The 27,524-nt window shown below is 50.2% G+C and overlaps 1 protein-coding gene across 1 annotated transcript in view; it reads right to left on the bottom strand.

Moving 5' to 3' along the window:
• PTPRS (protein tyrosine phosphatase receptor type S) overlaps positions 1-27,524 on the bottom strand; it is a 156,981-nt gene that overhangs the window by 55,088 nt on the left and 74,369 nt on the right. Inside the window, exons 3-7 of the mRNA XM_031507186.2 lie at positions 26,338-26,483; positions 24,765-24,906; positions 14,880-15,068; positions 5,373-5,483; positions 2,848-2,859 (exon numbers count right to left, since the gene is read on the bottom strand). Of these exons, the coding sequence (XP_031363046.1) occupies positions 2,848-2,859; positions 5,373-5,483; positions 14,880-15,068; positions 24,765-24,906; positions 26,338-26,483 (600 nt within the window). The remainder of the gene's footprint in view (positions 1-2,847; positions 2,860-5,372; positions 5,484-14,879; positions 15,069-24,764; positions 24,907-26,337; positions 26,484-27,524) is intronic.

The following is a 27,524-nucleotide window of genomic DNA, read 5'->3' as shown; positions in this document are numbered from 1 at the left end:
TTGCAGGATTTTGAATCCATCCTTTCCTGCAATCACTATGGGCCACAGGTTTGGTGGCACTTGTGTCCCTAGGGATACAGAGAAGCATCCAAGGAGACTTCTGAAAGCCAGGTGAGCTGCATGGCTCCCATAAAAACCTGGATTCCCACCAAGGTACTGGCTTGCCCTTAGAACTGCCTCCATCTTCTCACCAACCACAGGTGAACCCTGGACAGGTGCCTCAGCCTAAACTGCCACACACCTGGGCTGGTGGCAGAGATCACCTCACCTGCTTCTGACCTGCTTTTGTGGTCTCCAGAAAGAAGCTTCTGCCTCTGACCTTGGGTATCCCCTGTTAGCACTCTGTTATTCTGGAGCATGGCATGATCTGACCTGTAATAACACACCAGGCAAACCCTTCACCAATAATTTCAAGACCATGCCCATGGTTTGGGTTGGAAGGACCTTAAAGCCCATCCTGTTCTCACAGGACACCTTCCACTAGACCAGGTTGCTCAAAAGACCATAACAGCCTCTTCTAGGCAGGTATCAAATCTCCATTTCCTCACCCAGTGTCATTCCAGACTTTCATGATTACATCCCATTTAGCTTTAGTTTATTGTTGTTGATATCATTATCATTACTTTTATTTTTATTGGCTCTTAAGGAAGAATTTAATCTTCAAGCCTTCTCAGATCACAAGAGATTCTTAGCAGCAGCAGTGCAGTTTGGCCATGTTAGAAATACTTTATAAAAGAGAAAATAAACAAATAAAAAATAATGGTGTATAAATCCCTTTTTAATTGCACCTAAATCCTGAAACTCAAACTCCTAGTCATGAAGGAAAATCCTGTAATTAGGAGTGATTATCACCTTTTAGTCCTAGGCAGGAGGGAGGTGGGATGGGAATACCTCATTTCAAATGCTATTCCTTTTTTTTTCTTTTTTTTTAATAGAAGAAGCATTTTTTTTTTCATTTATTTAGATTTTTTTTTTTTTTTTTTGCCTTTAAAAAGAGCCTTGGGACTGAGGGATGTCTTTGGCTATTGTTGGCATCCAAGTCAGAAGAGCCACAGCTGGTCTCTTCCCAGAGAATTATCAAGAGCGCAGCATTTGGGAGTGGTACCCTGGTACCTACAGGGAGGGAGGAGACTCAGAAGGGGAGGGGAGAATACCAGCACTGAGGGTCCGAGCACTGAAATCTCAGCATTTTAAGAAAAAAGAGAAGGACAGACAGAGAGAAAGAGAGAGAGAGAGAAAGAGAGAGACAGATACTGTGTCAATACTGCACTGGATTTCTCAAAAATCACACAGCTTTAATACCTGTGCCCTAGGAAAGCCACTCCTTTGGTAGCTGATTGAGAGGTGAGGACGGGCGGGCAGAGGGGAAGGCATAGCCAGGGAAAGGGCTGGCATTCAGTTCTGCACAGGGGAAGCACCAAGCACCACTGGTACCACTGACACACTGCAAACCCCCTGTTCACTCTCCCATGTGCCTCACCCGCTCGGGATGCACACATGGGAGGCAACAGGAGCTTCTTGGGGATAAACAGGGAGATGAGAAGAGGGAAAAGAGGCATTTTCAGCTCCAATGTCACTGGCCAGATTGCTGGTTGCTGTTTGCAATAGCTGCAGCTGCCAGATGTGCCCCGGCACAGCTGCACTTCTCCTCCCACGCTCCTTTAGGAAGGAGGCTCTGCCTTCGCTGTGCCTGGCTGGGTTTTGAGGCGCCTGCACCAGGCAGCAATGGATAAATCCCAGGAAGGGAGCAGGGCAATGGGGAGAGGCAGAGCCAGGAGGCAGCTGCCCAGCTGCCCTTCCCTCCCAGCCCTCCCAGGACGAGGTGTCACCTCCTCCATGGGATTCTGCCAGGCTCTGCCCGGAGCTGGGGCTCTGCCTTGCCACGGGCTCTCCACGCACTCGTGGGTGCTGCAGGAGAGAACAGCGTGGGATTTGGGATCAGCAGGGAGCTCTCTGTCAGTGCCACGCTGGGCTGGCAGCCCCTGCTCCTGGTGTTCCTGGAGGGAGCTGGGCAGTGAGCAGAGAGAGAGCTCCCACAGCTGGGGAAGCCCCCGGAGCGGGCTCAGGGCTTTTCTTTGCATGCAGGAGGCGGAACAAGAGCCACACCTCAAGAAATAAATAATCAATAATGTGACCCGAGGTCTGCACTAACTCTTGGAATGACCCCCTGTGTTCTCACCATCTTTTCCACTTCCCAGATCCCTCCCTCCCCCAAAACAAAGGCTTGTCCCAAATAGCAGGGCTTCCATGGACAGGCGTTAGAGCTGTGTGACTCCTTTCCTCCTGGAGGGATTGAGGAGTTCAGTTACCACCGGGTGGGCAGGAACACTGGCTTCTCACAATGCGTTTGGAATAAACTACAGCACAGCATAACCAATCATAACAGAAACAGGAAATCAAGAGAAAGCAAAAAACCCAACAGAACCAAAAAATTTGGAAAGTAAGAGTAAATCCACTTCAAAGAAACAAGAATTGTGTAACGAAAAGAAACGATACATATTTATATATCGAAAAAAATAATTCATAATTAATTTAAAAAGTGGCATGCAAAGAAGATTGTTACATTCTCCTATCATGCATCAGGCCCAATGTCCAAACGGCAAGGTAACCATGACGACAAAAAAGTGCAAGAACTCAGCAACATTACCAAAGGATGCATAGAGAGGCCCACAATGCAACTCAACTCATCTCCGTGAGACCCGGGAATGCGCGGGTCTCGCTCATCTTAAAGATTTCTTGCTTTTTCTCTTTTCATTTTTAAATTTTTTTTTTCCATATTTTTTTTTTTTCTCTTACGAATGTAAAAATGTGGGTAAAGAAAGTAAAAAAGAAAAAAACCACACCAACCTTCTCGTAGCTCTGAGGGATGTTAAGGGGGTTTGATGCGGAACACAATGACATGAGGAGAAGAGAAAAATAGGGGAAACACAGAGAGAGTAAAAAAAGGCCTTCTCAAGGCTGTCAGCTGCAAATTGATTGATTTTTTTTTTCTCTTAACCAAAATAAAAAGAAAGGAAAAAAAATGAAGATAGTAACGACCCTCTTTCCTGCCTTCCTAACGCTCCCCCTCCCATCCCTTTAAGCCCAACCGAGCTCCGCAGGGAGGCTGGGCTGGGAGCAATCCTAGCTCAGAATCAGCCCCCACAGGGGTGCTGAGCCCAGGCAGGATTCTCCCTCCCTGCAGTCCTTCTGCTCCTCGGAGAGGGGAGAGGTGCAGCCCGGCCGGGCACCGCTCCCCAGCGCTCCCCCCAGCCCCACACCCAGCCCTGCTCACTCTGACTCCACCACGGGACTGAATAAGGAAAACAGAAATAATTCGAAGAAGGAAAAAGAAAAGCAAAAACCAAACCAAAGCATTTCCTTGCAATGTTCAAACTTACAACTCCTATCCCAGGTGGTCTATAGAGACAAGCATGTTATGGGAGAAACAAGTCAATTGGAAACACAAGAGTGCTCGGGACTCTTTTAAAACAAAACAAAAAAAAAAAAAAAAAAAAAAAAAGGGAAGAAAAATGTGCATGAAATCTCCCTCCCACCAAAGCAAATCCATTTCAGAAATTTGTTACCTTTCCACGATATTAACACACAAGAAACAAGGAATTAAACAGCATGAAAAACACCCAAACCACAGGCCGAGCTGGCACACGCTGTGTTCTGCACTCTCTCGGCAGGTTAGTGCTGGTTTGCAGGCAGGCCCAGGTACACACGGGCTAACTGGGGGAGGAACAGGGCTATCACCTGGAGCCTCTCATCCAGGTGTGGAGACAACACCCTGTTACAACCTTTGTCTCCTGGGTAGTTTCCGAGTGGCCAGAAAAGTAGAGGAAATTTATAAACAAAACAATAATGAAAAATCCCCACATTTTTCCTGTTTCTTTTCTTTTTAGTTGTGTTTTTTGTTTTTTGTTTTTTTTTAAAGAACCCAAACCATTGCAGCTAAGCTGTCTGCAATGGATTCAGCCCTGAATTAGTATTGGATCCAGACTGACACTCCCAAAAGCGGAGTTTCGGGGCCCAGGCGACAGGGCAAATCTCAAACGCAATTTTCCAGCTGGCCACAAAAGGCTATTTAAAAATTTAGCTTGGAAACATTAAATTATTAAAAGCCTTCTCTCCATGTGCATGTGATTTAGTGAGCGTGAGACACGAGAGAGAGAGAAAGAGAGAGAGAAAGGAGTGCACACAGGAGCATGGCTCTGCATTGGACTGCAGAGTAACGTGAGTGTAGGTGGGAGGCGCCTCCTCTGTCGATGGGATGGAAATGGGAACAGTTTGCTGGGATGTAACTTTTCTTTTTTCCTCCCAATGGTATTTTTTTTTTTTTTTTTTTTTTAATCGAGAAGGACCAGCCCTGCTCTCTCATTACCAAAAGGGTTTTTTGCTGTGGAAAGATGTTAAACCGAAGCTACACACGAAATATTACAGGTCAGAGAGATCAAAATAAGAGAAAGTGGAGAGGCTGTTGGCCCACGGGGTGGGAGAACATCGAGGGGACACGGAGCAGAAGCCAATCCCCTGTCATCTGTTCCCCTGCTGCAGGGAGAAGGGGCTGTCACTGAGGCAGGGATGGCTGCTGGTGTCCCCAACTCTGTGCCCAGCGTTTGTGCCCAAGGAACCAGGGACAAATTACTGCTGGCAGTGGGAAAAGCAGCTGGGACTGAGGGCAGCAGTGCCAATGCTGCGGGCAGCAGTGCCAATGCATCCTCCTGCTGCAGTCTGGGGGGATCCAGGGACACAGAGGGGTCCTCCCAACCTCTCACAGCCACAGTAGCAGACCTGAAACCCCCCTACTTCCAGAGGGCAGGGCTCCTTTGGGATTAAGGGCCATTCTGGCCCCTCTGCCCCTCTCCTTTGGGAAAAAGGGCAATTCTGGCCTCTCTGCCCCTGTGCTTTGGGAGAAAAGGGCAATTCTGGCCTCTCTGCCCCTCTCCTTTGGGAGAAAAGGCAATTCCAGCCTCTCTGCCCCTGTGCTTTGGGAAAAAGGGCAATTCTGGCCTCTCTGCCCCTCTCCTTTGGGAGAAAAGGCAATTCCAGCCTCTCTGCCCCTGTGCTTTGGGAAAAAGGGCAATTCTGGCCTCTCTGCCCCTCTCCTTTGGGAAAAAAGGCAATTCTGGCCTCTCTGCCCCTCTCTTTTGGGAAAAAGGGCAATTCTGGCCTCTCTGCAGCCCAAGGGATTCCCTCCCCTGTGGGTGATTTTGGGGTGTGCTCTTTTGGCTCATGCTTAACTCGGCTGTGGGCGAGCCAGCCCTGCTCTGGGGCCCCACGGGGATGTGGGGAGCAGTGGGGACCCCCCGAGCTCCAGGCAGCTCAGGAGGGGTGGGATGGGCCCGGGAGGAGGAGGCTGAGTGCCGCTGAGCCGCTGTGCTCCCTACCTCTCACGTAAAGGTTAGCGGGGGACGAGTAGCGCACCCCGGCGCTGTTGCTGGCCACGCACTCGTACTTGCCCTGGTCCGTCTCCTCGCTGCTCTCGATCTGCAGCCCACCTGTGAGGGGAGAAGAGACGGCAGCACAGACACATGGTCACGGCTCTGCTGGCTCTGCAGGCAGGGCAGCAGCCCCGGTTCTGTTGCGTCCATCCCACCCCCGGGTTCACGGGACAGGAGCACGGAGCCCCCGCGGACCCGCTGTGGCAGCACGCGGTGAGAAAATGTAATCCCCCCTCTGTAGTCAGTGTTGCTCTTTGTCCTGAACCCATCAGCAAAGGCACCAAGTTTTTGTGGCTTCTGCAATGCAGGCGTTCTGCACCAGAACTCCCGAAATCAGCCTCAATAATCCATATTACTGTGATCCCCAGAAATCCATCAGCAGGCAGTTGACTTTCCCTTGCTCAATTTGAAGCAGTGACCATAAAAGTGAAAGGCTTTGTCACCCACTGCCTGGGGAATTTCTATCACTGCTGCCTTTGTTTTGTGCCCAATACCTGCTCCTCGGGAAGCCTACAGGAGATAAGAGCCTCTGTGAAAAGCACCTTGCTGATAGTAAATATTCCCCAAGGAAAACCCTGTAAATACTGCACTGGAACTTCAAAATTGCCTGCATGGTTTACATCATCTGGGCCAAAAGGATTAAGGTTTTTCTTAAACTTGTATATTATTGCAGGCTACAAGAATATACCCAGAGCCCAAACTAAAGATTCCTGTCAGCAAATATGCAGAGAGATGCAGCATGGAACTACATGGAAGAAAATTGCCTCATTTACCTCAGAAGGCTTCATCCCTGCAAAACTCCAGTTAAAATACATACTACATAAATAATTCAACAGGCTCTCAAATGTTTTATGTATTAGGAGTACATGATTATACTACAGATATGGACAGAGCTCACATGTGGTAAGACTCCTAACTCCCATCTCTGGAAAAAAAACCCCACCTAAATATGAAAACCAAACAATTCCAGCTCAGTGTAATAGTATTGATAAAATCTTAAGTGAGAGGAGTGCAAATGAGATCATTGTTGGTTGCAGATAGAGCCTTTTCAGGAAGGAAAAAGCAGTGTGTTCACAGAGGAGGACACAGAGCTCACGTTCCTCTGCGTGTGCGTGGGTGGGAACGATGCTGGTGGGGGGACGTGGGGCTGGGAGAGGATTTGGGACAGGGCTGGGGTGTGAGTGCAATTCCCCACAGCGTCCCCCGTGCCTGGGAGCTCCCAAAGTCAGAACAGAGGGAATTAAACCCCATAAAAGCCCCACCCAGGCCAGTAAACCAAACAAAATCCATTCCAAAAGAATCTGCGGGTATTTCAGCACAACAGGAGTTAAAACCCAAACTGGCTGGAGCTTCCCACTGAGCACCCAGCTGAGCATATTTCATATGGAATTACAGTTCCAGCTCTGCTGTTGGCGAGGTCCACTTGGGTGGAAAGCTGCTGGTGAGTTTTCCCAGAAATTTCTGTTAATTTGGACAAATCTGTGGGTTGTTTCCATTGGTTCCAGATACATTTTCTGTGCTGCTCATGAGCAACACTGGTCTGAGCCTCACTCCAGAGCAGGAAGGGAACCAAGGACTGCAGTGGGCAGCTTTCCCTGGGGAACAGGGACTCATCCCTCCCTCCCTGCCCACTCCTCACCCCTGCTGGTCAAGGCAATGGCAGAAATGAGGCTGCAGAGAGGGCGAGGAGTGTTCAGCACTTGTCAGGAGCCAACAGACACGATGTGTGAAAACGTAAATCTCACCTACAGCACCTCCTGTTGCTTTTACCAGCAGAGAATTATGGAATTTTAAATGTGCCAGTGGAGATAAAACCAAAGCAGGGTCTTCCAAGGGGTGCACACCCAATTCCTCCTGCCTTTCAGCTTGAGGTCAATCTTTGACTCCATTAAAGAGAGAGTGCAAAAGCTACTTACCATGGATCTTTCCTAGAGAAACCTAAGGGTAAGAGAGTGGGGAGGAAGTGGAAGGAGGCTCTGGAGCCAAACAAATGAGTATGCTGAGTATGGTAAGTGCTGAAGATCTGCCTGAGCAAAGGACTGGAAAACTCATCACCATCAGCAGCTCGGGAGCACTTTGCACCAATCAAGAGGAAGTCCTAAGTATTTACTAAGCTTTGATAGCATTTAATGCTGGAGATAAACTTCAGTCCTTCATAGTCTTGGAGAGATTAGCTCTTAAAACTCTGCCATAAATCTGAGGCAGCGCAGCCGGAGACATTATTAGAATAACAGTATCAGTATTACCAAGTGCACCCAGCAAACAAAAAAGGACATTATAACCATAGATAAAATAAAGACAGGTATAAAAAAGAAATATCCAGAGGTGAAGCAGGACAAGGAAACGTAACAACAACACGAATCTGTATTGGGCACGGGGTAATGAAACGGGATCTGTGTGGAGAGAAGTGTTTGGAGAGTGGGTGAGTGAGTGAGCTGGGGTGTCTTACCTCGGATCGGTGTACCTTCTGCAAAGAAAACAAAGAAAATGAGTGAAATGACTGCAAAACCCCAAACACCTGCACTGCCCGTGGGAAAAGGACCTGAGTCAAGGAAGACAGTTCCCAGTAGGAAACTTCTTGGTGTATCTCAAATTACAGGACACTGAAGAGGGCTTGGGATACTTTAGTGGGGTGTCCTTTTCAGCAGCCCAATGCAGCTGACTGTTTGCAGAGCCTCCAGTGGCTCTTGGCTTCAAAAGGCTTGAGACTGGCTCCATTTTGTTGTAGGAATGTAAAGAAACCCCTCAGGCTCTCAGCTAACATCACTGTTTGCTACTCACTGGGCACATGATGACCCTGCGTTTACCTTCCCCACTCCTGGGGATGCCAGGGCTGTGTTAGCCCAGGCAGGGACAGGGACATGTGGGCACCTTGCACACATTAAGCTGCAGGTTTGATCCCACCTCTCCTAGCAAATCCCCACCTCCAAACTTTAGCTGTTGGCACAGATGTGTGGGCTTAGTGCATGTCCTGCTCAGGACCCCTGGCCATCCCTCAGGGCTCTGCACAGGGGCTGGGGCAGATCTGGGCACTGAAGAGGTGACAGGGCTACCTGGCACCTCCTGCAGTGGCTCTGGAGCCACCCTGATGCCAGTGAGGAGGGGCTCTGTGGAGAGAAGAGCCCTGCTGGCTGCCTCTCCCTTGGGTTATTTTATTCCAAGCCCCTCCTGTTGTCTCTCAGTGCCCAGCCTCAGGCACAGCTCCCAGGTGGGAGGGAGTGACAGGCAGGGGTAAAACTCTGTCCCCCATCTGATCTCCTGGGGTTGCAACCAAACCATCTTCCTTTGAAAACACGGCAGGTCCTTTTGCTCACAGTGGCATTGAAAACTTAGCAAAGAAGGGGCTTTAGTTTTTAGTTAGGTGGGTTTTTACCCCAATCCTGAGAACAGGGCAGATCCCGCAGTGCCAAGTTTTGCCTCTCCCCAGGGAGAGATGCACGAGCTCCTCTGCAATGGTGACACTGCTGCCACTCTGCAGCACTCCCAGCCAGGGCTGTAGAGCACCTTAAATGACAAATACCAGCCTCTCACCCTCTCCTCTCCCCTGAGGAGGAACAGCAGAGTTATGATCCTGCTTTACACACGGGGAAAACTGAGGTAGAGGTGAAGCAACCTGCCCAAGGTCATGGAGGGAAGACTGGCAGAGGCAAGGACAGGAGTCAAAGCCTCCCCCGTGCCAATCTTCTGCCTTAATCACCAAAACCCCCTTCCCTCCTTATCCTTCAGCCCTGCTCATCCTTCTGCTGCGGTTCAATCCTCCATTCTCAGGATAGAAGGTAAAAATATAGAGATACTAAGTAGAGTTCACCTTTATTTTTCAAAGGAGCTAAGGGAACAGAGGCATTATAGTGTTAGGAATTAGACTCTAGTTAGACTCAGCTTCTAGTTATGAGGTTAGGTTATTAGCTAAAGAGAAGTTAGCATCTAGTTAGGGTTAGGAACTAGCTAAGGTTAATGAAGCAGGTTGTTAGCTCTCAGGACAAAGGTTGGAGAGACAGCGCTTGGAAGAGGTGGGGGAGCATGGACTTGGGCAGATCCCCACCCAGGAGGTGGCAGGAAGGTTTAAAAAGCAAGAGAGACAGAGAGAGAAAGCAGCAAAAGGTTATAGATCAATTCAGTAAAAATAAAAACAGCCTCTGATACATCCTTCTGTCTCAAAACTGGAGTGAAAATCTGCCATCTGTGGCACCAGTATGGAACAAGGCTAATGGGAAGAGGGTAGAGAAGGGGAAGACATCCCAACATCACCCATGGCTCAAAAGCTTCTCTTGCCTTTGCTAAGCCTGGCACTTTCCTGCAAAAGTTCACTCTAATTGACAGCAAAAACATGCTGGAAGTTAGAGCTGTGCAAGCCCAGACACAGCACCAGCATCACCTCTTGTGTCACTGCCTGCTCCTCTGAGCACTGCCCCTGGAAAGGGGCTGCCAGCAGCTCTGGGGACAGCCTGGCCTGGGGACAGGGCTCTGGGAGAGCAGGCAGTGCCACCCTGGGCTCTGGGAGAGCAGGCAGTGCCACCCTGGGGTCTGGGAGAGCAGGCAGTGCCACCCTGGGCTCTGGGAGAGCAGGCAGTGCCATCCTGGGCTCTGGGAGAGCAGGCAGTGCCACCCTGGGGTCTGGGACAGCAGGCAGTGCCACCCTGGGCTCTGGGACAGCAGACAGTGCCACCCTGGGGTCTGGGAGAGCAGGCAGTGCCACCCTGGGGTCTGGGAGAGCAGGCAGTGCCACCCTGGGCTCCCCAGCTCTAACTCTGGCACACGGGGAGGGGCAGGACAGCTTTGGGATGATGCCCCACACCAGATTTTGAGTCCAATGAGCTTGAGCAGCACTTTGGGTGGGGCACAGACACAGATGGGAGATTTTCACTGTTGGAGTTTCACATCTAACCAGCTCCATGTTCAACACAGGGGCAGCAGGAGGGTGCTGGGAGAGGATATGCACTGGATTAATTATTCTGAGGAACTCTGACAGGTCCTGGAGGGTTTGATATGGGTCATGGGGGTGCAGGGGAGGCAGTCAATACCTGGCTTGCCTGGTGTCCTATACAGGGCATGAACATGTGCACGAGGCTGCCAGGGTCTGGGGCACAGGGAGGGCACCAGCTCTGCAGGAGGACTACAGGGGGAAGAGCTCACACTGCGTGCTGAGTTTTGGAGTGAAAAGCTGGTTTGGAGATACTACGTGCAGACTTTTCTCACTGCCTTGCACAGCCTCCCTGGATCTCCAGATCTGCCTATTTAGGGCAAATTTTGAGGCTGCCTGAGCCCAGATGGCCAGCCTGGGGTTTAAAGGCAGCTTAAAGGCCTTGCCTCTGGATTATAAAGGCCCAAGATGGTGCCAGGCAGAATCCCCTGTGCAGGTGTCCCCCTCTGCCACTGAGGATGGGGTCTGCTCTCCCACCACCCCTTCCCTGCGTTCCCACATGCCCAGCTGCCCACGGATGCTCCAGCCAGGGGAAGAGGAGAGGAGCACAGCCACCATTGCCACAGCAGTGCCAGAAAACACATCCCCACCTTCTGCCAGGCCACGTGTGGGAACGTGTGTGTGTGTGCTGGGCTGCTCTCCCCAGGGCTGCAGCAGCTCGCTGCTCCACACAGGCGGGCACCCAGCGGGGTCCCTGCAGCTCTGCCAGGCTGATGCTGCCTGGCAGCTGCAGCCCCACATCCCTGGGACAAAGGGGACCAAAGGGGACGTGGCAGGGACAGGGAGAGCAGCTCTGCCTTCCCAGGGCTGCAGAGGGGCTGGAGGGGGCTCTTTCTTTCCCTCAGCCCATTCCCCTCACCCTGTGATTTACAGCTTCAGCTTGGAAATGCTGCACCCCCTGTTCTCCCTCCTCCAAATGCCAATAACCCCGTTAGATGTGAAACTCCAAGACCTCCTGCAGGTGTGAACACAATTATCACAGTTCCAGGGTACAAGCTATTGTGTAATTGGGGAATTCCAGGACAACTGTTGCTAAGATACCAAAAAAAAAAAAAAAATTCAGTGCAATGTTAGGAGGTTCATATTTAGCTGTTATCTCTTTATACAGAAAAATTAATTAGAATTATTACTATTCTTTTTTTTTTTTTTTTTTTTTGTAGCCTGCAATACCCCTGCAGAAATTAATTTAGAGGGCAGAACATCCCTACTGAAAGAGTTAGTAGAAGAAATGCAGAGCATGCCTCTCAAGAAGCTGTTACAAAGGAATTAGTTTAAAGGGCAAGGGTTACAAGTCTGCACATTAGCAGGTTTGGGGTTTTTTGGTTTGATTTAAAACATTTTTTTAATTGAACAAACTTACCAAAAGTCTCTGAATGTTAAATAAAAAGTGAAAAAAAAAGAAAAGAAAAGAAAAGCTTGTTATAGCCAGTTATTTAGAAAACAGAAGACACACACAAGACACAAAAGGTTTTAGTGTTTGAGTGCTGAGGAAGGTGGCTGGAGGCTGCCTCTCGTGTCCCCCCTAGATGGCAGCTGAGCAGAGGACATTGGCTTTGCCTTTTGCTTTATATGTCCCAAGATAAGCAGAAATATCCATTTTCCAAGGCCACTTCAACTCTTGTCCAACCTGGATCTCTAAGGCTGAGATGTTCATGATATCTAAGAGAAGCAGGAGCCCAGACAGAGCTTCTTCCAGTTCTCCTCAGACTGACAACTCAGCTTTGCACTCAGCCCAAGCCCCCAAGCATTAAAACATTTCCAACTGCTTGGAAATTTTATCTGGAGATGGAAAGGGGAAGCAGAAACATCCGCTAGAGAAAAACCACTGTGGTTAATGATGTATCACCCATGTCTTGATTAGAGTGAAGACCCACATTCCAAATGGGTTCCTGGGATGGTGGGAATATAATGACCATGCTCTCAGAGGTCTGTTTGTATTGCCAGCCAAACATTCAGATTTAACACAAATGAGAACCAAACCCGATCCCACAGATCTCCTTGTCTGACATTTCACTTTTTAACAAGCTCATTTGTGTATTTGCCACTAACTCATCATCGATAAAAATTCAGTTCTTCACAAGCGTGGCTGTTACCCTGATGGCTTCATGTCCAGGGGGATTCTGGGGCTCTGTCTGTCCTGCTGCTCCCTCAGGGAGCCACACAGAGCTCAGTCCTCAGAGGGAGCAGCCACTAAATCCCACACTGGTTTGGGTGGGAAGGAACCTTAAAGCCCTTCCAATTCCAGTGGAAGGGACACCTTCCACTATCCCAGGGATATTCTCAGTTCAGTCAGAGAAATAAAGAATTATTTACATCTTTCCCAACTGTTTCCCAGGCTTCTGCCTGGTTAGAAACTCTCCGTTTTCTCTCTGACTGAACTGAGAATATCCACACTGTCCAACCTGGCCTTGGACACTTCCAGGGATCCAGGTACAGCCACATCTGCTCTGATGTGTGCCAGTGCCGCCCTTCTGGTAGCAGAATTTGTCTTCTGGAGAGATGAATATATCAAATTCAGATCTAAACTTAGCAGCCCAAGCAGGCCTCGCCTCACTCATACTCAAATCTGCCTTGGCCTTGACTCCTTTCCACAGACACAATGCATATTAACGACCCTAATGTTAATATTTTGCACTTCTGCAGACCTTTCTTTGCAGAACATGCAAGGTTTGGAAGGCCATGAAAGCAGGTGGAAGTTGGAGAACTGGGAAGTCCTGACTGCCCAAGGATCTGCACTCCCTGACATACAGGCAACAGGTTTGTGCCCTGAGGACTACAGGGATGCTTCAGGGTTCCACCAGTTTACTAATTTAAAGCAGCTGTAAATGAGATTAAATCTCAGCAGTTATCTTCTATTTATCAGAAGGGTCAAGGGTTCACTCTGAGGTTAATAAATTCACTGGAATAAAAAGGCAGCACTCAGGTGGCTTCAAGAAAAACACCAGATCAAACCGAGCTAAAGAGTAAAGGCATTCTAGCAAGATGATGAATGTATTAAAAATAATCTGCCTGTGCATTACTCACACTTCAGATCATGGTCACAGAGCATGGTATAATTCTAGTTTACCTCTCATTATTTATGCTGAGTGATTTTCTTTATTTGCATTTGCCTCAGCTGTTATGATAAAACAGGGAGGTCAATCTCATCTGCGTTCCTGGGATTCAACAAGGCATTCTAATTCAACAAAGCACTTTTAAGGATCTGCTTGTAACTTTGCTTCACTGAGCAAGGAGGCATTTATGCAGGTGTGTAAAAGCTACATTAAACTGGGGCTGTGCTGAAGCTTTTCCACCAGTGGCCCACAGAACTTTGTGCAGAATCTTTGCCAAACTGAGCAAGAGAAAAACCAGGTGTTTCCATGCCTTGCTGTGCAGATCCAGCAGGATGGAGTCAGAACTGATTTCTCCAGGGCCAGCAGGAATCCGGGCAAGAGCAGCTGGTTATCACTTTACTAGAGAACTTGTGAAAGGTTTAATATGAACAAATCAACTCCAGTTGCCTCACCAAAGCCTCTGCTTTCCCTCTGCCTACAAAATTGCCTTTCTTTTGCCAAAGAATACTTAAAAATGAACCACGGACACCTTTCCTCTAAGCTGGGTCAAAGCAGTCAGCCCCAGAAGTTTGTGAAAAGGATTATTTCTTGGGTTAGTTTTTGTTAAAAGGTAGAACTTGCAAAACTTGTTTCATTTTTGCAGCTATCTGTGGAAGTGTTTTATCAGTAGTAGTCAAAAATAAGTCCACCTATGCCCTCCTTGCACACACTCTCACACAGAGAACTGGCAGATTTAACAAGTACAAAAAACAGCTCCTGAAACGTGAATATTAAGAGATGTCACGTTGCCACACACACAAAACAGCAAACAGAAAACAAACAAGAGAGACAGATGGACAAGCAGATGGGGGAAGATGGAAAATTGACAAGAGCCACGGAGCTGGGGTACATCTGTTGGTGGAGATGGACTCCATGGGCAGAGGCACCGAGGGGTCACTCCGGAACGTTCCCAAGTGCTCTCCAGCGATGGCTGCAGGGACGTGACGCTGGGGACATCCTGCAAGAGCTGTTCTTCAACACCAGCTCTGCTGTGTGCTGCTCACACCATGGCGTTTGACAACAAGAGGCTGCCTGAGCCATGGACCCTACACCAGGTGTGTGTGTGGCCTAAAAAGCCGTGTCTGCCAGGTTCTTTCTTCCTTTGCCAGTTCTTGCTCTGAGGAACAAACTCCCAGCCCCATCCAGGCCCCAGTTTCCCTTGAGCTCAAGAACACCATGATCCAGGGAACTCATCTGGATGGGCACCAGCTTCCCTGTCGTCACTCCCTGGGCAGCAGAGAAGACCAGGAGGGCTTGAAGTGAAATCTCCAACCAAAAAAAAAGAGAACTTGGCGTAGAAACCAAAAAACTCAAAATGCCCCAACCCACAGCAGCGGCGCCTGCATCTCTCAGCCCTCTCCTCTGCTTCAGGACCCTCTGAGCAGTCTCCTCATGTTTGCATTTGCTCTTAACTCATCGAGTGTCAGCCCCAGAGCTTACCTGATCTCAGCTGTTTGATTCTGCCGTTGCTGGCGCTGGGGTCGACGGGCAGGAAATCCTTGAACCAGGTGATCTCGGGGTCGGGGTTCCCGCTGGCCGCACACAGCATCGTGGCCGTCCGCGTCCGCTCCACCACCTTCAGCTGCGGCCCCATGTCAATGTTGGGGAAGCCAGGGGGCAACTGGTCCTCTGAGGGGTGGAGAGCAAAGGGAAGGGCTTCAACAGGTGCCAGGGATTAGTGAACACCCCAAGGAAAGCGTCAGGCATTGTCCTGTGCGATGCAAGTTCAAACACTGGATGCTAACTTTGTCCTCCTGCAGAGCATCAGCATCTGCCTGTCATTGTTTTGTATCTTGGACCATCTCATTCCCATCACACACAATTTCCATTTCTAAGTGTCAGAATCCAGGGCTTTCCTCTGGCTGCCCTGGAAGGTCTGGGACCCTGGCAGGGATCAGGAACCACCCCTGGACAGAGCCCCCAGAGACACTGGCTGTGATCTCTGGCCATGGAAAAGAGTTTTCAATCTCACAGGATGAATTACCAGCTCTGAGTGTTTGATATCAGTAATAATTAAGTGTGGCACGGGTGCAAAAGTAAAATTTTAGGATTCTAGATGAGGGGTCCAAAGGGGACAAGATGGAGGAAATTGGGTGTGCCTTGTCCTTTTTCTCCTTCTTCATGCCCTCCATGTGTCACTGTGGTGTTGGCATTTTTCTGTTGGTTCAGGCTGGGGACACACTGTCCAACGTAGGTGACAGATATTGGCACGTTCTTGTAAATCCAGCCCAGGGAGTTTCTGGTATTTAATGTTTGTAACATCCCACTGAGGGATGTTACAATTTAAAATAAATTTACAATTTATATTGTAAATGCAGCCCAGGGAGTTTCTGGTATTTAATGTTTGTCACATCCCACTGAGGGCAGAGCCCCACACGCTGCCCTGCAGGACAGAGCTGGGCAGGGCAGCAGAACATGTGAGAGATCAACAGAATAAACAACCTGGAAACCAGCACAGACCAATTATGGCTTCTGCTTTGGCAGCGGGGCAGAAAGACAGAGACTTTCTACAATTTTGGGATGATTTAAATACCACAGATTCTGACACTAAGGACTGGATTATCCAGAGCAGACTCCTATGTCACCAAACTTCCAATGACACTGTATTTAACTTTTTCTTTCTAACTTCTTCCTAATCCCTGCCTTTCCACTAGCATCCAACAAGATGGAAAACACGTGACACAATCAAATTGACCAGCTTGTCCATTTTGTGGGGTTATTTCAGTGTCCCACAGGATTCTACACTTAAGTGAAATCTTTTAAAACCCTTAAATAGTGGGAAAAGCAGAATAGAATTAGAGAATCATTAAGGTTGGAAAAGACCTCCCAGATCCACCTGCCTGCTAAACCATGTCCTCCAATGCCACATCAAGTTGTTTTTTTGAACACATCCAGGGATGGTGACTCCACCAGGCAGTCTGTTCTATGTTTATTCATATCTATGTTCTATGTTTATTCACTCTTTCAGTGAATAAATGTTTCCTGATACCCAGACTGAACCATTTGGAGCAATTTGAGGCTATTTCCCCTTGTTACCTGGGAGCAGAGACCAACTCACACCTGGCTGCACCCTCTTGTGAGGGAGCTGCAGGAGTGGGAAGATCTCTCCTGAGGCCCCTTTCCTCCAGGCTGAGCCCCCCCAGCTCCCTTTCCTGCTCCTCACGGGGTTTGTGTTGGAGTCACCGTGTCAGAGTTTCTCCCCAGGTGCTGCCAGGAAGCTCTGCCAGGTCAGGGGCTGGCACTGGCTGGTTGGCAGAGCAGAGGCTGTAGAGATCCCTGCACTGCTCACCACACTCCGAGCAGCCACAGCTAACAGGAACCTTCCCCTCCAAACCTCACCGTGCAGAGCATGCTGCACAAGAGAAAGAATGGAAGAACCCACGTGGAAAGGGCTGTCAAAGACAGTGGGACTGGGAGAGAAAGGAGAGGAAAATCTCCTCCTTCAGCTGCAGTGACCAGAGGGGACACACACAACAACAGTATGCCAAGTGCTGTCAGCCAGGGTGTGATTTTTAGATTTATTAATTCTGAGTGCTGCTGCCCTCCAAGAACAGTGGCACCAGCACCCAGCAGAGAGGCTCAGCTGAGCTTCAAGTGAGCTTCCTGCTCCTCTCAGTGCTGCTTTTGCCTTCACTAATGAGGGTGAGGAGGGCAATCCCAACAATGCTGACTAATTTGTGGTAACTCCTACGACACCCCAGTGCTTCCCCAGTAATATCTGACACAGCCCCTCACTCCTGGGTTGGAGAGAGCTGTTTCATGCTGGCTGCCACAGCTCAGGAATGTGCATTTTTTCCCCCCAGAACATGTCTGGGGGAAGGCAGCTTGGAAGGAGGATGCCAGCAGCAGGGTGAGATTTGGGAGGGATCCTCTGTCATCTCCAATGAGCCATGTCAGGGAATCACAGCCTTGGGAGTCTGTGGCATGGAATCCATCCCAAAACAGGTGAGGGAACAGAAGGGAAATAATGCAGGGAATTAAAAAAGGTGGGATTCTTAACAAATGAACATCCATCACAGCCAACCCCCCACTGACACCGAGGGGAGCTCTCACAGTGGCACTGGGATGGGCTGGGCTGGGCTGGGAACAATCCTGCCAACTGCAAACACACCCAGAGCTTGTTTCCTAAGGCTGGCTCATGATGGATAAGGAGGAACAGAGCCAAATACAAATGGCACAACCCAGAGACAGCGGGGCAAGGGACAAACCCAGCGGCCTTGCTGCGGTGGGTGCTTTTAGGCTGGAAGGGACCTCAGAACCCATCCAGTGCCACCCCTGCCATGGGCAGGGACACCTTCCACTGTCCCAGCTGCTCCAAGCCCTGCCCAGCCTGGCCTTGGGCACTGCCAGGGATGCAGGGGTATCCACAGCTGCTCTGGGCACCTGTGCCAGGGCCTGCCCACCTTCCCAGGGAGGAATTTCTTCCTGGTATCTAAGCTAAACCATCACTCTTTCAGTTTAAAGCAGCTTTGGTGCATCTGAAGCACCTCTAAACCAGAATTTTGTATCACAAATCGGGGCTGTTCACACACATCTGTAACTATGGACTGGCCCAGCCCTCTGAGCTCCCTGAGCTGTGCTGGGGCACTGCAGGACCCCCCAAACCGTGTGTTCCTGCAGCCCCCCAGCAGCAATGTCAGGCCAGCAGAGGGGCTCTGGGAATTGCTGTGCCTGTGCACAGCTTTCAGGCAGGCTTTAATGGTCCTGCCTCCCCTCCTGTCTCTCAGCAGCCGTGGGAGGGTGAGCGAGGAGCTGCAGCCGCATTGGCTGCAGATGACATCACTATTGATCCCTGCTTTTATCCTGCTCCCTGGTGATGCTGCTCCACCTGCCTCCAGCCCCTGCCCCTTCCTTCCACAAGCAATCCATGCACAGAGGGAATAACCTGTGCCTGGCAGGGTGTGTGTGCACATGTGTGTGTGTGTGTGTGTGTGTGTGCTGGGGGAGGCCGGCTACAACCATTACTACCCAGTGTTTCTAATTAAACAAAAACGTTAATCTAGCAGCACAACGTGCAGAATTCCTCTGAGTTTAATTAAAACAACTGCGACTAGAGGCGTGATCAGATTGGAGGATCAGATGAGCAGAGGAAGCATCTCTGAACATCACAGACTCAAGTGCTCAGATTTCCTTCCTGTCAGGGAAGTCAAACCCTCCATCCCCTAACAGCTGGGTTCCCTGTAACAATGCAGTTACAGCCTCACTGCAATCCCCACAGGACATGCACACACGTGCCCTGCCACCCTCCCCATCCATCCCCAAACACCCCCCAGACCTGTCCCTGAATAAACAAAGAATGGTTCTGGTTGTGAATTCTCTTCCTGAAAGCAGCTCAGGCAACTGCAGGAACAAAAGAACCAGACACAAGCTGGAGATGCTTCAAGGGCACATCTGGGCAGCTGCTGCTGGAGCTGGAGCTGAGCTGGCTCGTGCAGGCAAAGCTTTTCCTGAGGTGCAGCTGCCACATGAAGGGAGCATCCCAGCACCTTGTCCATCCCTGACTTAGACCCAGCTCTTCACAGCCCACCCCACCCGTGTGGCAAGCACATTTTTCTCCCTCTCAAGATTCTTCATAGAGGTGCACAGAGAGAAATGAAAGAGAAAACAATTTCTATTTCTGCTCCTTGTTTTTCCTATTTGGAACGTGTTTGGAGAATTGTTTACCTGGAGTGAGTGCTTGGTTGGATTCTGGTGAGGATTGTTTGAGCCTGGTGGCCAATCCAACCCACCTGGGGCTGGACTCTCAGAGAGGGTCACGGGTTGTGAGAGAGAGTCAGAGAAAGTAGTATGTAGTTTTAGTATCCTCCTTTTATATAGTATATGAATGCATTTTAGCCATAGTTATAATAAAGAAATAATTCAGCCTTCTGAATTGAGTCAGACATTGTCGTTTCTTCCCATTGGGGTCACCTGCATTTACAATACCACCCCAAGCTGGTGAAACACCTCAATGCCTCACTGAGCAAAGGAGGGGGAGAAAGAGCAGGGGAGGAGGGATGGAGAGAGGCAGGGGAAGAGAGAGGAGCACTTCAGCTGCCATTTACAATAAACCCCACCCGGGGACACGTTCTGTGCCTGGACCCTGCTCAGGCTGCCACACACAGCGAGGGTCCCCAGCCCCAGCCAGGCTGCTCTGTCCCCTTGTCACTCTGGAAGGTGGCAGCCCTGGGTTTAGCTAATTAGCTGTGCTGGAAATGAGGATGATTAAGGAAGATAAAGCGGGTGTTACTGCTGCTCTTTTTCCCGCAGGGTGTACACAGTTGTTTAATAATTTAGAGGAGGAGGGTGTGAGCGTGAGCAGTCATGCCATGGAGTCGTTGCAGAAAGCCATGAGGATGCTGTGGAGGGAAGAGGAGGAGGGATTTTTCACTCTCCTCTGGAGATATGGATGCTGGCTGGTCTCTACAGTCGACTGTCCTCATGCAGGGTATAAGAAGCACAGAGGTGGAGCAGCTCGAGTGACACAAGTTTTAATCAGGATCAAAATCAAAATCCAGCACTCTTGAACTCGTCCCTTTCGTTATGTTTATGAACACTAGAGCTGCCCTCTCCCCAGGTATCCTGGCACTATGTGCCTTGTGAAATTACATCAACAATGATTTCCACCCATGTGTCTGTACCTGTGTCTCAGTTCTCTGTTATTGCCCAGCCAAAGACAATTTCAATGCAGGGAGAAGTCTCAGTAATTGTCTGTTGATTCCATTTCTTTGGAGCTCAAAGTTCCACTATGAAAGCAGTAATAGCCTAACAATGTTATTAAAATTTGTGGGCTCACAGGCAGTAAATGCAGCCTTAGATATGTGTGCTGCACCCCAAAACAGTGCAGGCAATGCCTGTGTTCCCTCCACTAACGTGTCCTCAGGTGCCCTCCTTCTACAGGCATCTCAGTTAAAATTACTTTGATGTTATTCAGGAGCTACAGAATTAATCTGCTGTCAATGTCACCCAATTTTCAGGTCACTACAAGAAAAGCAAAACAAGTCAAGTTTGAAGAAAGACTGCCAGGAATTTTCCAAATGGCAAGGTAACATTTCAGAGGGAGCAGCTTCCCTTTCCCATGTGCCCCATGGGACTCTCTGCTGAGCATCCAGAGCTGCTTCTTGTTTACCTTTTGTGATTTAAAGCCAACAATTACAAAAAAAAAAAAACAACCCCAAAAAACCCAACAAACCACAGGGATCTTGCTAGAACTTTACACATTCCCACACCAGATGTGCTCTTGGAGGGGGAAACGTGTGAGGGAGATTTCAGGCTGGAATTGTTAAAGAAATGTCTGAATACTTCATGAAAGGAAACCAAGAGGGAAACACTAAAAGCTGTGGAAGTCTGTCCATAGCAGCCCCAGTGACAGTCCAGGAGGGAGTCCCACAGACCTGACGTGTCCCACAGCCCCTTCTCCCCCTTGCTCTGCAGTGCAGCAATCCCAGGAACAGCCAGCACTGCCCAGGATGCAGCAAGGGGCGGCTCAGGGCACACCAAATTCTGCTCCCTTACACTGAACTGGATTAATCAGTGGTTTCTGTGCTGTATTTACTACTGAGTCCCCACAGAACTCCCTCCATCAGCTTCCACAGAGCAAAGAATGGAGCCAGCCTGGTTCTTGTTTGAAAGCCAGCCCGTGCCTCCCACAGCTGAGGTCCCTGTCCCCTGAGCCCACTCAGCTCTGAGCACAGGAAAGCCTTCACAGCCTCTCTCAGGCCACTAAAGACATGGAGGGAAAGGATAATCTGCATACAGGAAGTAATAATAATAATAATCATCATCATCATCCAGGCAGAGATGACAGAGATAGCAATGTAGACACAGATGGAATCCCAGGGTGGTTTGGGACAGAAGGGACCTCACAGCCCATCCCATCCCACCCCTGCCATGGCAGGGACACCTTCCACTGTCCCAGGCTGCTCCAAGCCTGGCCTGGGACATTCCAGGGATGGGGAGTCCACAACCTGTCTGGCTGTATCTATCCCAGGAGATACAGATATAGATATTTATATCTTCCTTGAGAGTGGGCAGCTTAGAGAATCTACACCAACTGGGGGCTGGCATGCCTGTGCCAATGACCTTCCTTCCTGCCTAAGTTCCAACGAAAAACAAGAGCAGCTGGAGTCAAAAACAACTGGAAAATGCTTCCCAAATCCACTTTCTTTCTTTTCCTCCGAGCTCTGCAGGAGCCAGGTTTGCAGGCACTCTGTCTAGGCAGCTGTGGAAAGAGCAGCCAGTTTCCACAGCCCTACCAAAGTGGGATCCCTGGAGAAGCAGAGCAGGAAGGACAAGCAAGCCAGCAGAGCTGCTGTGAAGGGACTGCGTGAGTTGAACGGGTTCCATCACAGCTCTGCTTCTCAGAAGCTCCCCAAGGTTTCCTCTCCTGCAGTTTCCTGTTTTCAAGTGAAGGCATGTGGGTTTCTACCAGGGGCTGATCCAGGAGTAATCATGTGCATAAGCAAGAGGGGTTTATGCTCAATCCCTTCAGCAGCTGCATCTAGTAGGGAAGAATGTACTGTTTTCTCTTCTGAGTAGAGGAAATATTTTCTGTCTTATTTGCTGTTAGGAGACTGGTGTTGAGGAAATGCTGCAATGCTGGTGCAGGAAGGTACCCACAGGTATGTCTGGGATCACAGCAGCACAGGCAACAGGCTGCACAGCTACCCCAGAGCCCCCGGTGCAGGTTGCAGCAGCTGGGCTCAGGTTTCCACTCTCCAGAGTGTGCCAAGGTAACAGGTTCTGCAGATGACAGCTCCCATCCATCTCCAGGCTGTGGAGCAGCCGTGGAGCAGCCCCCTCTCTCTGCTCAGCATCACTTCTGCAAGTGAGAGCAGAGACAGAGAGGAGGAGGCTGAGCAGGGAGAGAAAAGACAAACAGGAGAGTGGGTGAGTGCAGAAGAGGGGAGGAACAGGAGAGGAGTAGATGCCAACATGCTCACTTTGTCATTGTGTAGATGAGTGCATTTGGCTTGGTGCTTTTAACTTTCCCAGCACTTAAAAACACAGATAAAGAGGAGACAAACTCTGCTGTGTGAGAGTTAAGGAGTGATGGAGGATGGAGTAACTCCAGCTGAGAGAGAAGGGGGGGATATGCTACAAAATCTGCTTCCTTGGTGCTCTTCAACATTGCCTTGGCCCACCCTGCAGGTAATTCCTGCTCCCTCAAGCTCCATGAGAGTACCCCAGTGCTCCAGGAGACTCCAGAGCAGGTCCCATCAGGCAAGCAGAGCTGTGGGAGCAGAACCACAGTCAGAATGCTCTGGTGGGCTCAGCAAAGGGTGGAATTAGTCAGCAGTGGGCAGATGCAGCCCCTGTGCTGTCAGCTGCCTCTGGCTGACGTGGATGATGCTGATCCCAGAAGGAAAAGCTGCACAAAGACACGTACAAAGAGCCCAGGTCCCTCAGGACAGCCCCTGAGCTCAGCTCATTCCTGCTTCAGTCTCTACAGCTCCCTGATAAGAGGCTGTGGCCAGGTGGAATCGGGCTCTGCTCCCAGGCAACCAGAGAGAGGAGCAGGAAACAGCCTCAGGTTGGACATCAGGAGGAATTTCTCCGTGGAAGGGGTGGTCAGGCCTTGGAAGGAGCTCCTCAGGGAGGTTTGGAGTCCCCATCCCTGAAAGTGCCCAGGGAATAACTGGACATGGCCCTCAGTGCTCCAGGTAGGGGACAAGGTGGGGATGGGTCAAAGGCTGGACTTGGTGACCTTGGAGGTCTTTCCAACCTTGATGATTCCGAGCTGCAATGATCCCACACACTGCAGCTCACTGTTGGTGGGCAGTGCATCAAAACCACTGAAGGAGCTGGAGGAGAACCTTCCCCTGGAGCTAAATTCAAGGGGTACAAGCTTTGAATATGACTGCAGGGGCCCTTCTCCCAGACTGTCACAGCTCCAAAGGAATTCATGGGAATAAGTGTGAAGAATAAGGCTCCCACCCTCTGGGATAACCACAGTTAGACACACTCCTGTCATACTGCACTGTTCCAAGCTCCTGACAGCTCCATCCCACCACGTTCCTCCAACAGAAGGTTAAATGCCATGCCAGGCACAGGAGCTGCACACACATCTAAGTCACCTACACAAATCTGTCAGGCATGACTGGACCACGGGCCCCCACGCTCCCAGGCAGCCAAAATCCTGACAGCACAGAGCCCACAGCAGGGATATTCCCAGCTGAAAAGGGAGGTTAGGGGCTTTGCCTTGTGCCCTTCATGTCTGGTGTGAAATCCCTGCTGCACTTTGAGGGGTTCACACACCAATTTGCTGCCTGTTCTAACAAAAGGATTTGAGCTGCTCCTGAAGGGAACACTGGAACTGCTGAAGGAAAAACAACTGGCCCATAGGCAGAGCTACCCCTTGGCCCTGTGGGGCTCCTGCCTGGAGCTCCTAGAATCTTGTTCACTGCAGAGAGAAGGGCTTTTGCTGCTGCTGCTACTGAAATGCCCATGGCTTCATCCACAGCCAAGCTAAATTCCCCTTGGGAGCTCTCAGGCAGTTATCCACCACCCCATTCCCAGCAGGATCACCTGCACTGCCCTGTGGTTTGACCAGAGAACGTCCCTGATGGGGGTTCCAAACCCTAAAATGGGTCAGTTTGAGCACCCAGCCTCGCCCAGCACTTCACACAGTGATTTTAGGGATCTCCAGGGCAATGACAGCAAACATCCAGAGGCATCCAGAGCAACAGCATATTGTTCCCTCCCCCACATCCAGTTCAGGGAGCATATTTCAAACAGATGACATGAGGGAGGCATCCATGTAAACATCCTCTGTAACGGGGACAAGTGGGAAAAAGAACCAGAACAAAATGGAGAATAGAATTGTTTTCTTGGAGAGTGCACAGAGCCAGGGACCTCTGGGAAGAGGGGAGAAGCCCAGAAAGGCACAATAGGAAAGGAAAGATGTTTGTCCTGCTACCAATGTGCGAAAGCCCATGCAGATCCATAACCACCTCAGCCCCAGCCCATGAAGTGATTCCTCAATGAAGGTTTTCCTGGAGCCACATTTCTGTGTGTATAATGGGGAGCTCCTGGTGCTGTTCCTAAATCTGGGGAAGGAAGTTTTGGAGGGGAGGAAGATCATAAGAGTCATAGGATAATTCAGGTTGGAAGGAACCCCAGGACATGATCAATCAAACCTCCTCAAGTGGTCCAGTTTTAGCTCTGCTTCTTACACAGCAGTTTTATGTCTGTCTGAGGTAAGAACAGCAAATAGATCTGATGGGTCAGAACAAACTAAACCAAACCAAACCAAACCAAACCCAACCCAACCCAACCCAGGAGGGTTTTGTACCTTAGCCATGGATTTTTGACAGCCTTCCCACCCAGCTGGGCCAGGTTCTTTACCTCGGAGGACGGTGAGCTTGGCGTGGACAGTGACCTCCCCATGAGGGTTCTGAGCGACGCATTCGTAAATGTTCTCGTCCCGGGGGGTCCGCAGGGGCTGGATCCTCAAAACTGCACCTGCACTTTCATCAAATTCGATGGTCTGGGGGACAGAGGCAAAGAGACACACACATGGTCAGTGTCCTCGGGGTGCTGCTTGTGAAGAGCCCCCAGACACACGCACACAGCCACGGCAAAGCCTCCAGCCCCTCAGCCCCCACAGGTCACCAACACGGTCAGCCTGGCTCTCCAGCCAGCTCCAGGTGACAGAAATGTCCCAGCAAACCCTGCCAGTGACGACTGCCCCTCCAAACCCTGCCAGTGACCACTGCCCCACCAAACCCTGCCAGTGACCCACCAAACCCTGCCAGTGACCACTGCCCCTCCAAACCCTGCCAGTGACCACTGACCCACCAAACCCTGCCACTGCCCCACAAAACCCTGCCAGTGACCCACCAAACCCTGCCAGTGACCACTGCCCCACCAACCACTGCCCCACCAAACCCTGCCAGTGACCCACCAAACCCTGCCAGTGACCACTGCCCCTCCAAACCCTGCCAGTGACCACTGCCCCACCAAACCCTGCCAGTGACCCACCAAACCCTGCCAGTGACGACTGCCCCTCCAAACCCTGCCAGTGACCACTGACCCACCAAACCCTGCCACTGCCCCACAAAACCCTGCCAGTGACCACTGCCCCACCAAACCCTGCCAGTGACCCACCAAACCCTACCAGTGACCACTGCCCCACCAATCACTGCCCCACCAAACCCTGCCAGTGACCACGGACCCACCAAACCCTGCCAGTGACCCACCAAACCCTGCCAGTGACCACTGCCCCACCAAACCCCCAGAGTGCATCTCAAAGGCTCTGAAAGAACAAGCCACGCTGATGGGATGTAGGGATGGGTGTTCAGAGCACAACTGGGGTGAAGGAGGACAAAACAGACCAAAGGAAAACAAAATAAAAATGGATCCCTGCCTTATTCCTCCATCTGCAGGGGCAGCTGACACCACAAAGCTCCTCTGAGCACACAGCTGCCTGGCAGGGCTGAGTCCCACAGCAAATTCCACAGGATGACCTCCCAGTCCTTGTTCCTCTGCTCTCATTTCTATCTAAACAATGCCAATTGCTTGGGTCTGGTTGCCAACAACTGCAGTGTTTACTCCAGACTGTCCCAGGACTAAAATGCTGAGCCACAGATGGATATGAAAGGTGCATTTACAGAGCTGAAGTGCCACCAGCTTAGTTGGGGTTTCCTAGGAAAGCAGGGAGTTATATCCCAGGAAGGGGAAAAACCCAACGAAACAAAATAAAAATCTTCAATAACATATTTGAGCCAAGTTCTCTCTTGCTTTGGAACAAACCCAGCTGTTGACATGGCCAAGAGCTTGCATTTCTCTCCTCCTGCTGCTAAAACTCCTCCCCTTCCAAATTTCCCTTTATTATCAGGTCAGAGGGTGGCCAAAGAGGAGCAGGGGCTGCTTTGTGTCAGTCTCTCTCTTCACAGAGACACCAGATTTCATCTCTTACCTCAAACCTCTGAGAGTTCACTTTCTTCCCTTTCTTGTTCCAGGTGACCCTTGGCTTTGGGTCTCCAGTGGCTTGGCACACGAAGGAGGCCACCCCTCCTGACACACCAATTTGGTCCACAGGCTTTTTAATGAACACAGGAGGACCTGGAGGACAAAAAGGAAATGCCATCAGTGGCAGTCACAAAGACAAGCTCTAATAAACACGGTTTGTAATTAATAGTAGTGTTGCTGCTGTTCTTAATGATCCCAGTTGAAATTAAACCTCTTGGCCTTTTTCAGAACAGCCTTTACCTCCACTTTACATACGAAGTAGCTCCAGCAGAAAATTATTAAGGCCCTGATCCTACAAAGAAGATTTCAATGTTGCAAAACCTCTTTTACTCCTGAAAAGTAGACTTTTAAATTGTTTTGTACAGGGGAAATTGCCCTTGCAAAACCCATCTAATGAGCATCACCAAAAGCTGGTAGAGCTGAAAACAACACTTAGAAACAGTGAATTGCACTTCCCAGCTCCTTGGAGATGACCAAAGCACCAAGGAATGGGGGAGGTTTACAGGAACATAGGCAGGGAAGGGGAGAAGGTGGGAGAAGGATGATGAAGTAGATGGAGCAGGAGTCAGCACGCAGAGATCCTGAGGACACTGGTGTGAAAGAAGCTGATTTTAGGATGTGAAATCCCCTTGGTTGTGGTACCTCTGCTTTCACCTGCAAGTCCTTCCATGGCCCTCACAGGTACATTAGCACACACCAGGCAAGTGATCCCTCAGAACAGGCAATTTAATGGGTGAAACAGGCAATCTGATCAGCAGAGCTGTGAGCAGGTCAGAACCACCCAGCTGCCAAACCCCAGCCTGCTCCTGCAGCTCCCCTTCCCCTCCTAGGAAAGACAGGGAATTAATTCTGCTCCAGGAGGGAGCCACCATCTCCTTCAAACTCCACTCAGAGCCAGCAGCAGCGCAGCAATGCCCGAATAAATACACACTCAGGCTGTGCTGGAGCCAGCCCAGGCCCAAAAGAACACCACCTCACCCCAAATTACCTCTCCCTCAGCCCCTGCACTGGTTCCCACCAACATCCCACCACCTTCAGAGCAGCTCTGCAAGGATGGCAGAGGCTCTCCCTGAGAGGAAACCAAGGCCAGCAGCATTTGTGCAGAGCCCATACTGCCCCCACCCTCTGGGAATC

This window comes from Lonchura striata, chromosome 28, assembly GCF_046129695.1.
Source record: "Lonchura striata isolate bLonStr1 chromosome 28, bLonStr1.mat, whole genome shotgun sequence".
Classification (NCBI taxonomy): Eukaryota; Metazoa; Chordata; class Aves; order Passeriformes; family Estrildidae; genus Lonchura; species Lonchura striata.
The sequence above is the reverse complement of the archived record's forward strand: the minus strand, read 5'-3'. Positions and strand labels throughout refer to the sequence as shown.